The sequence below is a fragment of the Piliocolobus tephrosceles genome, chromosome 5 (assembly GCF_002776525.5).
Source record: "Piliocolobus tephrosceles isolate RC106 chromosome 5, ASM277652v3, whole genome shotgun sequence".
NCBI lineage: Eukaryota > Metazoa > Chordata > Mammalia > Primates > Cercopithecidae > Piliocolobus > Piliocolobus tephrosceles.
In genome coordinates, this window is record NC_045438.1 from 111845009 (window position 1) to 111859194 (window position 14186).

Genomic DNA, 14186 nt, shown 5'->3' on the forward strand with positions numbered 1-14186 from the left:
AAAAGTTAACTCTGCTATTTATTAGTTTTAAAACTTTGAGGGAAAAAAACAAAAACAAAAACAAAACATCTGCTTCTTTGTATTTTAAAAGGGATAAAACCATAATAATCAGTAACCATATTAGTACAAAGCCATAGTGCCTGACACAATTTAGGTGTTGAATAAAGGCTTTTTCAATCAGTATCAAAAGATCCATGAACTTTTTCTTTTTTTTTTTTTTTTTGAGACGGAGTCTCGCTCTGTCGCCCAGGCTGGAGGGCAGTGGCGCAATCTCGGCTCACTGCAAGCTTCGCCTCCCGGGTTCACGTCATTCTCCTGCCTCAGCCTCCTGAGGAGCTGGGACTACAGGCAACTGCCACCACACCTGGCTAATTTTTTGTATTTTTTTTTTAGTAAAGATGGGGTTTCACCGTGTTAGCCAGGATGGTCTCGATCTCCTGACCTCATGATCCACCCGCCTCGGCCTTCCAATGTGTTGGGATTACTGGTGTGAGCCACCGCGCCCGGCCAAAAGATCCATGAATTTTGAGTCACCAGATAGAGTTAACATTTACCACAGAGGCGTGTAGAGAAAATGACTCTAGCAGAGTAACTATAATACAAAAGAACAATATTCCAATTATGTTCCTATGATCTATCTAGGAAGGTTTAAGGGGAGGCTTTTAAACTGAACTATAGTCTAAAAGGTGGGAAAAACGGTTCTCTTTTGTTTTTCTTATTAACCGTACCTTGAAAGCCCCAAATAAATGTTCCTTGGTTTAGATGCCCTGGTAGATGACCAAAAAAGTTTGACCAGTTATCAAAATCTACAAAGACTATATGAGTCATGGTTCGCAGGTAATCCAAATCTGGAAGCTCAACAATTTCTTCCTCTGAGAAAAGAGAAATATCAACATGAGTTCAGTAAGAATTTGCTAAAATCATTCTGATTTCAAGTCCAAAAGATATTAGAAGGCTAACATGCAAAAATACTAACCCTGAATGTTACTCATTTCTATCTAAACCTTTTTGTGAAATCCAAATCTGTACATGACACCATTTACACTTAAATCAGATAAAAATATTGTGAATATTTCACAAATTTTGATTATATATCCTTCTTGCAAATATTTTCCATCAACTCTAAGGCTTGTTAAAAAGTCATTTATACAAGGAATTTTTTTAAAACATTAACGTACTAGAAGAACTAGAAAACCAAGTTTTAAGGTTAAATAAGCAAAAACTACCACCACCCATATAAAATTCCAAAGTTACCTATTAAGAACATTTTCACCACCAGAATTTGGTTCTTTTTCCAGTCTAAACTGATTTATTAGTAGCCCTCTAGTTCTATGATTAAACACCCTAGAGAGCAGAAATAAGATCACCTAGACTCCTGCTGCCATAAAGCAGTGCTACAAATAGGTGCCAGTGGTACAGTGACACCTCCCCCTATAAACACATCTTCTTGGTTCTCTCAGATTCTTCTTTCACCTTCCCCCATGCCCCAACTCTCATTCTCTCTCCCCTTTATCTTGTTTCATACTTTTCCACTTTGACAAGGCCTTAAAGTTTCCTGTGGTAACAAATGCAAACTTTAGAATGTTATATTATTTAAAAAATGAACAGTTTCTATTCTAATAGTTCCCTCAAATATATTACTGCCATTCCCTTCCATTTCCAAGCCACCTTATGTCTTTTCTCTAACTTCTCAGTAACTCTAGATTTAGATATTGCATTTTCTATCAAATGCAGACTAATACAAATTCCAAAAATAAATAAATAAAATAAACAGAAGCACAAAAAAAAAAAAAGGCCAAAGAGAATATAAAATGGCGTAACCAGTGTTTCACTGTTTAGAGTTGACTAGGTAGCTCATGATTTAATTCTTTATCACTGAAAACATGCCATGACTAAAGGTGATGTTAAGATCTACATACACTGTAGAGCAAGAATGTAAAAATTCAATGGTTCGTAAAAATACATTACTGGCCAAAATTTTCACATATTCTCACTGTATCCAAATACACTACATTGTATAACTCACCAAGAGTTAATATTTATTTAAAAGAATATAGATTTAAGTCAGGTGTGGTGGCTCACACCTGTAATCCCAACACTTGGGGAGGCTAAAATGGGAGGATTGCTTGAGGCCAGGAGTTTGAAACCAGCCTGGGCAACATAGTAAAATCCCATCTCAATAAAAAAAATTAAAAAATAAAAGAATATACACTTAAAATTATACTCTAAACAAATTATACTTCTAAACAAAATAAAAACATAACACCTGCCTAGACTTACTTAATCCTATCATATGGAAGACAGAAAGACTGGAGTAAGTACAGAGAAGGAATTCATATTTCAATTTTCCCCTTGTTTCTTGCTACCACTTTAACTCTACCTCTAATTGCTATTTTAATTGTATGTTAAAGCTTTGCTTCCAAGTTAATCATAACAAAAATATACAAATGCTGAAATGACCTTTAAAATTTCTCACACTAAAGAATATGGCCAAATAGAAACAAAAAGAATTCACATGATTTATCTTTTCAGTGAACCCAAATATTACAGGAAAAATCTAAATGATATTAATACTAGGATAACTTTGAAAACTAACTTTCAGAAAGACTATTGACTTCCTTCATCTTCAAAATCTCCACACCTTTTGTAAAATAAAATGGTATCTAAAATATATATTATTTAAAGCCAATATATACTCTTTGTCCCCTTAAGTTTAGAAAGCGGATAAATGTAGCAGTAGGAATACAAACCCCTAAAATGTATATACTGTAGTAATTAACATATCATCAAGAAGTTATCCTATTTCTTGCTTCAAAATCGAGGTGGGTACATTGTAAGTTTCAATATTAGTATATGAAATTTGCGCAGAGCTTTAAAGCCATACCTATATTCTGACAGCTTAGGTCATTCTCAACTCCTTTCTCCAGGTCTAAACTTTTTGAATAGTTTACTGCCTGTTTCAGTTTTCTCTCTGTATGTGAGGCACTGGCAGTAAACTTGCACAGCTTTGACTTTTCAGATCCAAAGTGAGCCACACTAGGTTTCTGTAAGAAGCAATGTTTTCTATGGAAATGCTGCTGCGCACTCTCAGGATCATGAAATGCTTTGGTGCAGGTGCCACACTTGATTACATACTGCTGCTCCTCCTCATCACTCTTTTCTTTGTGCACTTGATAGATATGAGTGTTCATGTCGGTTAAATTCTGTGCTGTTGCCGAACATAAACTGCAGCGAAACCACAGTTTTCCTTTATCCAGCATGATTTGGAGACATCTACTATAATCTTCTTTTCTGTTGACTTTACAGATGTAACTCTCACGGCAACCACAGGTTAACTGGTTACTGGTCTCTACTACTGGAAAATCTTCTTCAGTTTTAATTGAAGTTTCAGTTTTTTCTGACACAAACACATAGTCTATGCTGTGGTGCTCCTCATAATGACTCAAAAATGCTTCTTCCACGTTAAAGATAAGATCACAAAGCCCACAGAAGTATTTAATCTTTATCTCATTGTCATGCTCATCTTGGCAATGTCGGTACAATGTTTCTATCTTATGAAAAGGCTTTCTGCAGTGAGCACAGCTGTATCTATGAAACTTGTGGCTTGCCAAAGACATGCAGTGCTGTTTTACATATTCCTGGGAATCAAACATATCTTCACAAATCCGGCATTGCCATTTGCCCCTTGGAGAACTATTTGCCAGGGAATGATCAATAATAGCAACAGCTGATGAAGGCTTGTTAGCAGTCAAATTACCCAATGTTGTAGAAGATGATGGCAAAGTTTCACCTTCTACTTCATCCATCTCATAAAAATATCGGTGTCCATTATGAAATTCAGTCACATGTGCCATGATAGTATCTTTCTTTGTTAACTCCTTTTTGCATGTCCGACACCAGAAAAGAAAGTTATTTAAATGTGCTCCTCCATGAATCCGGCTCATGTGTAAACGAATGACCCCCGAATCATCACATACCTTTCCACAGACCACACACTTATAACCCATTGTGTTTGCTGAGAAAACATGCTTTTCTACTGCATCTTCACTTGGGAATCGCTGACTGCATTCACAGAACCAGGTTTTAACTACTGACTTTTCTTTCTGGACACAAGCAACACCTTCATGGCTTTTATCTTTTAAATTCATCTTCTTTTTTGGAATGGCAATGCACTCCTGTGAGCTAGATTCTTTAATAGACATGGTTCTTTTAAGTGATGAAAATTTTGATTGATCCAACAATAAATGCAAGTCAGAAGAAGGATCCTTGTTCCCTTCGCTGCTGTGGCAATAGAGTAAGACTGATTCTTCCACTGAGTTAATGACTCGGACTTTGTGTCCTGAATTATGCTTATGATTGTGGGTGCTGGTTTCATCCACGAAGACTTGATTGCAATCTGGACAATAACCTCTTAATATGAATTTCTCTGCAACCTGGGTAATGCTCTTCTCAGCTACAGCTACAGGCCCAGCATTTCGACAACGAACTCTAAATTAGATAAAAAGAAACAGAAACTCTTTCAGAAGTATTTTCTAAATATACCATTGCTGCATTTTATTGAAGGAACTATAAAATAACCAATGTATATATAAGCACTAAAAGATACTTTTCAATAAAGATGCAGATGACATAATGATGTTCTATCATCTCAAATACTTGAGTATTATCTGCATTTTATCTATTTCTAGTTAAAATACAAAAGGCTAAAGCTAGATTCAAATTTTTAAAAATTCAGGCAAATTTTAGAAAACTAAAATCTGTATCAAAAGCACTGACAGAGGACCTTACTGAATAGGCAAATGATTAGACTCTCCATGGTAATTAAACTGTATGAAAGAATACTATGGTTAAGATTCTAGACAACCCAGAACCTATTCTTTAATAACTGATTAATGTTGATACTATAAGGCTATAGAAACCAAAACAACATGCACTGGTGTAAAAACAGACACACAGATCAATGGAACAGAACAGAGAACCGAGCAATAAAGCCACATACCTACTGATCTTTGACGAAACTGACAAAAATACACACTGGGGAAAGGACACTATTTAATAAATGGTGCTGAGAAAACTGGACAGCCATATGCAGAAGAATAAAATTGAACCTATATCTTTCATCATATACAAAAAATAACTCAAGATGGATTAAAGACTAAGACCTGAAACTATAACAATTCTAGAAGAAAGCCTAGGAAAACCCCTTCTGGACAATGGCCTAGGCAAAAAATTTATGACTAAGTCCTCAAAAGCAAATGCAACAAAGCCCTAAAATAGACAAATGGGACTTAAAAGCTTAAGCATAGCAAAACAAATAATCAAGAGAATAAACAGACAACTTATAGAATGGGAGAATATCGGCAAACTATGCATCTGACAAAGGACTAATATTCAGAATCTACCAGGAACTTAACAAGAAAAAAATAATCCCATTAAGAAGTGGGCAAAGGACATGAATAGCCATTTTTCAAAAGAAGACATACAAGTGGCCCACAAATAACATTACTAATCATCAGAGAACTTCAAATTAAAACAACAATGCGATATCATCTTACACCAGTCAGAATGGCTGTTATTAAAAAGTCAAAAAACAACTGATGTTGGCAAGGATACAGAGAAAAGGGAACACTTATACACTGCTGGTGGGAATGTAAATTAGTACAACCTCTATGGAAAACAATATGGAGATTTCTCAAAAAAAAAAACAAAAATAGAACCACACTTTGATCCAGCAGTCCCACTACTGATATCTACCTAAAGAAAAAGCAAGCATTATATCAAAAAGACACCTACAGTTATACATTTACCACAGCACCATTCACAATAGCAATAATGAATGTAATCAACCTAAGTGTCCATCAACAGATTACTGAATAAAGAAAATAGGGCATATATACCATGGAATACTACTCAGTCATAAAAAAGAATGAAATCATGCCTTTTGAAGCAACATGTATGGAACTGGAGGCCATTATCTTAAGTGAAATAACTCAGAATGTCAAATACTGAAAATTTTCAGTTCTAAGTGGGAGTTAAACAATGGGTACACATGGACATATAGAGTAGAATAATAAATAGACCCTGAAAACTCCAAAAGGTGGGAGGTTGGGAAACAAGTGAGGGTTGAAAAATAACCTACTGAGTACAATGTTCACTATTTGGATGACAGGTACATTAAAAGCCCAGATATCTGAGCTTCACAATATACCCATGTAACAAAACTGCACTCGTATGCCCTAAATCTGTAAGTAAAGAAATAAAAATAAAGAACTGATTAATTTTATGTCAGACAAATGTCATGTCCATAGTTGCTTTTGCACTGAAGAACTAGGCTCAATAAAACCACACACTATTCCACAAATTAACTCAAAATAAATCAACTTCTCTAGGAAAATAAAAAAATAGAAAAACTGTGTCTTCTCTTCAGTACTAAACTCCAGAGAGAACAGACCAGCTACCATTTTATGCATTTAATATATTTCAAAAGAAAAAAATTATACAAAATATGTTCTCTAATTATTTTGGAATTAAATTGGAAAAGAGAATAAAAATCCTTAAATGTTTATAAGTTAAATACCTAAATGTAACATCTATAAACCTTTAGAAGTTAAGCAAAACTTATCTTTTTTGTGTGTTTGGAGACAGAAAATCTTTCTGTCGCCCAGGCTGGAGGTCAGTGGCACAATCTTGGATCACTGCAACCTCTGCCTCTCGGGTTCAAGTGATTCTCTTGCCTCAGCTACCAAGTAGCTGGGATTACAGGCACGCACCACCACGCCCGGTTAATTTTTTTGTATTTTTAGTAGAGATGGGGTTTCGCCATATTAGCCAGCTGGTCTTGAACTCCTGAGCTCACGCAATCCACCTGCCTAAGCCTCCCAAAGTGTTAGGATTACAGGTGTGAGCCACCGTGCCTGGCGAAGCAACACATTTCTAATAAACCTATAGGTCAAAGAATAAATCAAAAGGGCAAAGGTAACATTTTTCAAAAATGTTTTTAAAAGCTTTATTGAGATATAATTCATGGCTAGGTGCAGTGGCACATGCCTATAATCCCAGCACTTTGGGAGGGCGGATCACTCGAGGTCAGGAGTTCAAGACCATCCTGGCCAACATGGTGAAACTCCGTCTCTACAAAAAGTACAAAATTTAGCCAGGCATGGTGATACACATCTATAGTCCCAGCTACTTGGGAGGCTGAGGAACGAGAATCGCTTGAACTCAGGAGGTGGAGGTTGCAGTGAGCCGAGATTGCACCACTGCACTCCAGCCTGGGTGACAGAGAGAGACCCTGTCTTTAAAATAAAAAAAAAGGATATAATTCACATAATTCACCCATTTAGGGTATATAACTTCAATTGTTTTTCACATAAAGATATGTGCAACCATCAATACAGTCAATTTTAGAACATCGCGTCATGTCAAAAAGAAAACACATGCCCTTTAACTATCACCTCCCCACCTCCCTTTTCGACATGCTCCCCAAATCCAAGCAACCACTGAGCCCTAAGCAACTACTTACTGTGTCTACAGATTTCCCTATTCTGGAATTTCATGTGAATGGAATCATATAAATGGATTTTTTGTCAGTAGCTTATTTCATTTAGCATAATGTTTTCAAAGTTCATTGAGGTTGTAACATGTAATCAGGATTTCAATCCTTTTCATGGCCAAATAATATTCCGTTGTATGGATAGGTCCATTTTAAAAAATCCATTTGTCAGCTGATAGACATTAGGGATGGTCCCACTTTTTTACTATTATGAATAATGCTGCTGTAAACAAACATACAAGTCTTTGTGTGGACATACGTTCACACTGCTCTTGGCTGTCAACAAGTAGAAATTGCTGGATCATATGGTAGCTCTACGGGTTAAATGAGGAAAAAAGAGATATGTATTTTTAACTGAATAAAAATGAAAACACAACTTATCAACATCTGTGTGATGCAGGTAAAGCAGGCCTTAGAGGGAAATTTATATTTTTGAACGTTTACATTGAAAACAAAGATCCAAAGTCAATCTAAACTTCTACCTTTAAGAGCTAGACAAAGATAAGCAAATTAAACTCAAAGTTTAAAGAGCAGAAATTAATGAACTAGAAAATGGGCAAACAACAGAGAATTGCCAGGGAAACCAGACAATGGTTGGTGTAAAAATCAACAAAAATTTGAAATAGATTATAGAAATAAACATAAATATTTAAAAATATCAAAGCTGAATTCAGGAAAATAAAATACATTCTTTAAGCAAGAAGAGGCAAGGGTTTCTCAGGACACAGAAAGCATAACTATAAAAGAAGAAAATAATCAACAAATTACACCTAATGCAAAGAAAAGCTTCTGTTCATCAAAAGGTATAATTAAAAATATGAATATGCAAAATCACAGCTAGGAAAATATACTCATCAACATTTGTATATTCTAGAAATTCCTATATTCTAGATACAAATCTGACAAAAGATTTGTATGTAGAATATGTAAAGAACCTCAACTCACTATTAAGGCAAACAATCCAATTTTGAAAACCGGCAAAAGACTTGAACAGAGATTTCATGAAGATAAATAAATGGCCCATAAGCACATGAAAAAGTGCCCAACATCATTGTTTATCAAGAAAATGCGCATAATAAACTAAAATGAGACATAAGAACAGCTAAAATGAAATAGAGTGGCAAGATCAAATGTTAGCAAGGGTGAAGAGTAACTAGAACTTTCACACCTTACCTGTAGGAATGTAAACCAGTACAATTAACTTTGGATATTTAGTACATTCTCATAAAGTTAAATACACACTTACTTCTGAACCAACAATTCCACTTTTCAATGTCCATCCAAGAGAAATGAAAACATATGACCATGAAAAGACTTGTACAAAATACTCAAACCAGCTTTATTCATAAAAGCTATAAATTGTAAACAACCCAAATATCTATCAACACGGGAACGGATCAACAAATTGTGCTATATTCACATAATACTACTTACCAATAAAGAGGAACAATGTACTAAGCAATATAGATAATCTCACAGATACAATGGCAATCACAAATCATACTGGAATCTTTTCTTGGTTGCTTGATAAATTTGGCCTTTGAGATTTAATCTTTCAACTGTATATGACACTTTCCATTCTGGTTGACTTACAGCCAAGGTTCTACTTTAACCCTTTCCTCTCCTACTCATACTTACAGAACACACACAGAAAAACACACAAAACTTAGAACTGTTAGCTTGCTTTACACTTGCAGCAGTATCAATATATGCACGTTTTCCACATCTCTAACTTCTATCACTATGCTAAATTTGGTTAATTTCCAGGCAACTGTATATTCTCATTTTAAAATGAGAGAAACATGGAATAGAAAATGTATTTGTTGATTCTTCTCACTGGCAAACAGCTCATCCGTATTCCTTTATAGCTCCAGACCCATACAAACCTGAAATGGGCAGTGAGCTCCATGTGGGAACGCAGTGTCTGGTGGCAGGCCACACACTTAACTTGAAATGGAACATCTTTGCACAGAGAGATCAATAGTTTCTTTGCAAAAGATGGAAAAGATATTGGATGTGCAATTCCTTTGTTCTCTGAAAGACAAAATAAACTATAATTTGCAAAGTTACCTGAGTATAGAGTAACCCAACCTTCCTCTCCTTAGCCCTTCTCAACATTAGTTGGAGTAAGTAAAGAAGACAGTTATTTTGGCAATAAAAATCTAAGGGAAGCCACTTTCTGGCCTTAAATACAAAGAAGGCCTTACTCATACTCAAATTAAAATTGGAGTCTTAAATGCCAAGAAACAGAAAAATTTCAAAATATTATGATATAACAAAACATTATCCTGAATAAGTATTTGCTTCCCAAGTTTTTCTTCACTCTTCAAAGTTAGTAAGCTTTACTCATACATACAAATAAATATTAAGAATCTTTGTTTTTAAGTAAGAATTGAGATAATCTTTTATTTTCATAGTTCTAAAACTAAGATGAGGATATGTAATCTCAAGAATGATCTGAGAAGTACGATAAATTAGCAAAGATTAAAATAGTTTAATAATTTTCAGCAGAAGAGAGGATTAACATACCACCCAGTTTGAAACTCTGATGGAAATGATTCTTTCCAGACATATGCTTCGAACACTCATCCTTGCTGCTAAAAAGAAGGAAGCAATTTGGACATGCAAAACACTGAATAATCTGAGGAAGAAGGTTGTTGTTATGTCCATCATCTGTGGCTTCCTAAAATATAAGACAAAGCTGTATTATGGAAAACTAAAATAAATACTCAAGTTCTTGAAAAAAACTCAAAATTTCCTATTTGTTATTTATTTGCAATATCCTGTATCAATTTTTAACATGAAAGATGTTCTTCCCTGAGTGTGAATTATGGAACTTTTATCATAACCGAGGTCCCAAATGTCAAATTTTTAGTTTTTTTTCCTCAAAACCAAATTACGACCATCTGTTGTAGTAATAAATACAGAAGAACATTTGCTTTCTATATAGTTTTCATTTTTACATACACATTCACATGTAATATACAAATGCATAAATGTGATCACACCACATACATTTTTCCTAATGTTTGGCTTTATTCACTCTACCCTGCATTATTATTATTCCATAAATTTATCCATGCTTAATCAGTTACAAAGACACATAGAAATAAGGGGGAATGTCATTGTTTTATCAAATATTATTTTATAGGCTCTTCTGCCTATCAGTTTTCTCATTCCATAGTACCTAAAGGAAATCCCTAAAATTCAGCTGGTATATCTCTAATTAATGCTTCTTAATGGTTGCAAACTATGCCAGGGTGTGAATCTATTCAACTCAATCAGCATTTATTTCCAGTTTTTTTCTTAAGTTTTGATTTTTTTTTTCCCACTAGAAATAATGATCTTGTAAACATCCTTGAATATATATTCTTACTGGTAGGTGCTTTTTTCTCATTCTCAAGAGTAGCCCTATAGGGCTAATGGGTATATATATTTCAATATTAAAAGGCACTGTATGACTGGTTTTCAAAAAGGCTATACCAATTCACATATCCCATAGTACTGAAAGAGCCTGGCAGTAATATATATTACAGATCTTTTTCATTTTTGTCTGGTCAATTTTTGTATTTTTGGTAGAGACAGGGTTTCCCCATGTTGCCCAGGCTGGTCTCGAACTTCTGGGTTCAAGTGATTCACCCGCCTTGGCCTCCCAAAGTGCAGGGATTATAGCCGCGAGCCACCATGCCTGGCCTTCATTGGTACTTCAATTTGCAATTCCTATCTATAAGTGAGTTTGAGCATTTATTCATACATTTCTTGGCTACTCAGATGTGTTCTTATGTGAATTTTTTATTCATATTCTTTAGCTTTATTTCTCAATTGTTTTGTTTTTTCTCCTTCTGGTCAATTTGTATCAGCCCTGTTACTGAAATTAATTCTCTGCCTCATTTTCCATTTTGTAATATTTTTTCAAACATATATGTTGTTTATAGTCTTATTTACTTATTTTTGAGACAAGAGCTCACTCTGTCACCCAGGCTGGCCCACTGCACCCTTGACATCCTGGGTTCAAGCAATCCTCCTATCCCAGCCTCCCAAGTAACTGCGACCACAGGCATACACAAATATACCTGGCTAATTTTTTTATTTTTTGTAAAGGCAAGGTCTTTCCATGTTGCCCAGGCTGGTCTCTAACTCCTGGACTCTAGCAATTCTCTCGCCTTGGCCTCCTAAAGTGCTGGGATAACAGGCATAAGCCACCATGCTCAGCCTATGGTCACTTTTAAAATTTGACATAGGCAAATAAGTATGTCTTTTCGAGCATCTAAGTTTCTAAACCTTGTTAAGAGCCTCCTCTATCTTAAAATAGGAAATTTTAAAAAGTGTGTATTTATAAGTGTACGTATATTTGTGTGTGCTTGTTATAAATATAATTTAACTTCTTGTTAATGGTCTTTAGAGTAATAGCCTTAAAAATTGTATTGTGCCTCATATTTACTATCATTAACACTAGAACCACCAGTATAGTTTGTGGAGTGCTTATGAGATGCAACTAGAAGAGAGATAAAAAATTTTTATTTATACTGACCATTTGTCAGGAACCACACTGAGGTTCTAAATATGTTTACCTACTTAATCCTCATAATAACCCCATAAGGTCCCATTTTCATTATTTAGAAATGAGAAAACTGAACTTCTGATAAGTCAACCAACTTACCCCTCCTCCCAAGTTGTACCCCTCCATAGAAAAGACAAACTTCCATTTAAACCCAGCTTTACAATACTGGTTATGAATTCTATGCTGCTGTCACTACACCCTCCCCACCACACTCCCCTCCTGTTTCAATTTGATGAGTGCCACACAGAAGAAATAACACCAAGGAGGACATTTTCATTCCAATTTGAAGATTCTAAATGATAAGAGTAATAAAGGCCACCAATTTATACATATTTCTCCTGATTAAAGAACCCTAAACTCATTAAATCATTTTTAGTTTAATTGTGAGTTATAAATGAACTCACATAAAGTTGTTTAAATGATTTGCTCAACAGAACCAAAATGTGATTCTATATAAAATTTTATTAGAATATACTTGTTACAAAAATATGGCATACTTGGCCAGGAGCAGTGGCTCACACCTGTAATCCCAGCACTTTGGGAGGCTGAGGTGGGAGGACTGCTTTGCCCAGGAATTTGAGACCACCCTGAGTAACATAATAGGACCCCATTTCTCTCTCAAAAAAAAAAAAAAAATTATATATATATATATGGCATACCTGTAAATACATTCTATAAATTGGGAGAAGGAATGGGAAATAAGATATCTGATAAGTTAAAGTGCTCAATTCCTTTTTACTATATTTCTGGTTACATTAAAAGACACCATACAAACTTGTACAAAAACAAAAAATGGTGGCTCACGCCTGTAATCCCAGCACTTTGGGAGGCTGAGGCAGCAGACCACAAAGTCAGGAGTTCGAGACCAGCCTGGCCAACATGGTGAAACCCTGTCTCTACTAAAAATAGAGAAAATTAGCCGGGTGTGGTGGCAGGCGCCTATAATCCCAGATACCCAGGAGGCTGAGGCAGGAGAATCGTTTGAACCCGGGAGGCAGAGGTTGCAGTGAGTTGAGACCATACCACTGCACTCCAGCCTGCAAAAGAGAGCTAGACTCTGTCTTAAAAAAAAAAAAAAAAGGTAGGGCCGGGCACAGTGGCTCACGCCTGTAATCCCAACACTTTGGGAGGCCGAGGCAGGCGGATCATGAGGTCAGGAGATTGAGATCATCCTGGTGAACACGGTGAAACCCCGTCTCTACTGAAAATACAAAAAAACAACAACAAAAAAATTAGCCGGGTGTGGTGGCGGGCGCCTGTACTCCCAGTTACTCGGGAGACTGACACAGGAGAATGGCGTTAACCCAGGAGGCATCGGAGCTTGCAGTGAGCGGAGATTGCGCCACTGCACTCCAGCCTAGGCGACAGAGCGAGACTCCGTCTCAAAAAAAAAAAAAAAAAAGAAAAAGGTAGAACCAAAATACCATTTCACATCCGCTAGATTGGCTAAATTTAAAAAGACAGGTAGTAAGTATGGATAAGATGTAGAGAAACTGAAACCCACAAACATTGCTGGAGGGAAAGTAAAATGGTGCAGTGCAGCAGTTTGGCACTTCTTCAAAAAAATTAAAAAGGTACCATATGACCTAGCAATTTTAAAACATATGTTTACACAAAACTTGGATGTTTGTTTATAGAAGCATTGTTCATAACAGCTAAAAAGTAGAAACAACCCAAATGTCCATCAACTGATGAACTGTTAAATAAAATGTGGCATATGTACTTACAATGAAATATTATTTGGCAATGAAAAGAAATGAAGTACTGATACATGCTACAATATGAATAAGCCTTGAAACACATTATGACAAGTGAAACAATCTAGTCACAAAGGCTGCATATTGTTTGATTTCTTTTACATAAAATATCCAGAATAGATAAATCCATGGAGACACAAAGTAGCTTAGTGGTTGCCTAGGGATGGGGAAGATGGGTTGGCAAAGAAGAAAAGTCACCTTAGGTGATACAGTAGCCCTAGAAACAGAATAACCAGTGGTAGCTTCAACCAACTCACAAATGACACTGAGGTACAAAGGAGCTTACAGTATATCTACCACCACTGTCACACAAAAG

At 35.7% G+C, this 14186-nt stretch overlaps 1 protein-coding gene across 4 annotated transcripts in view; it reads right to left on the reverse strand.

Moving 5' to 3' along the window:
• Nucleotides 1-14186, reverse strand: part of ZNF451 (zinc finger protein 451) — an 85194-nt gene that overhangs the window by 19709 nt on the left and 51299 nt on the right. For all 4 annotated transcript variants that reach the window (XR_002733827.2, XM_023222986.2, XM_023222985.2 and 1 more), the window contains 4 exons: nucleotides 10082-10235; nucleotides 9439-9586; nucleotides 2885-4488; nucleotides 729-872 (listed from right to left, as the gene is read on the reverse strand). Coding sequence is in view for 3 of the 4 variants with exons in the window: in XM_023222986.2 (XP_023078754.1) it covers nucleotides 729-872; nucleotides 2885-4488; nucleotides 9439-9586; nucleotides 10082-10235 (2050 nt within the window). In the remaining variant the exon portion in view is untranslated. The remainder of the gene's footprint in view (nucleotides 1-728; nucleotides 873-2884; nucleotides 4489-9438; nucleotides 9587-10081; nucleotides 10236-14186) is intronic.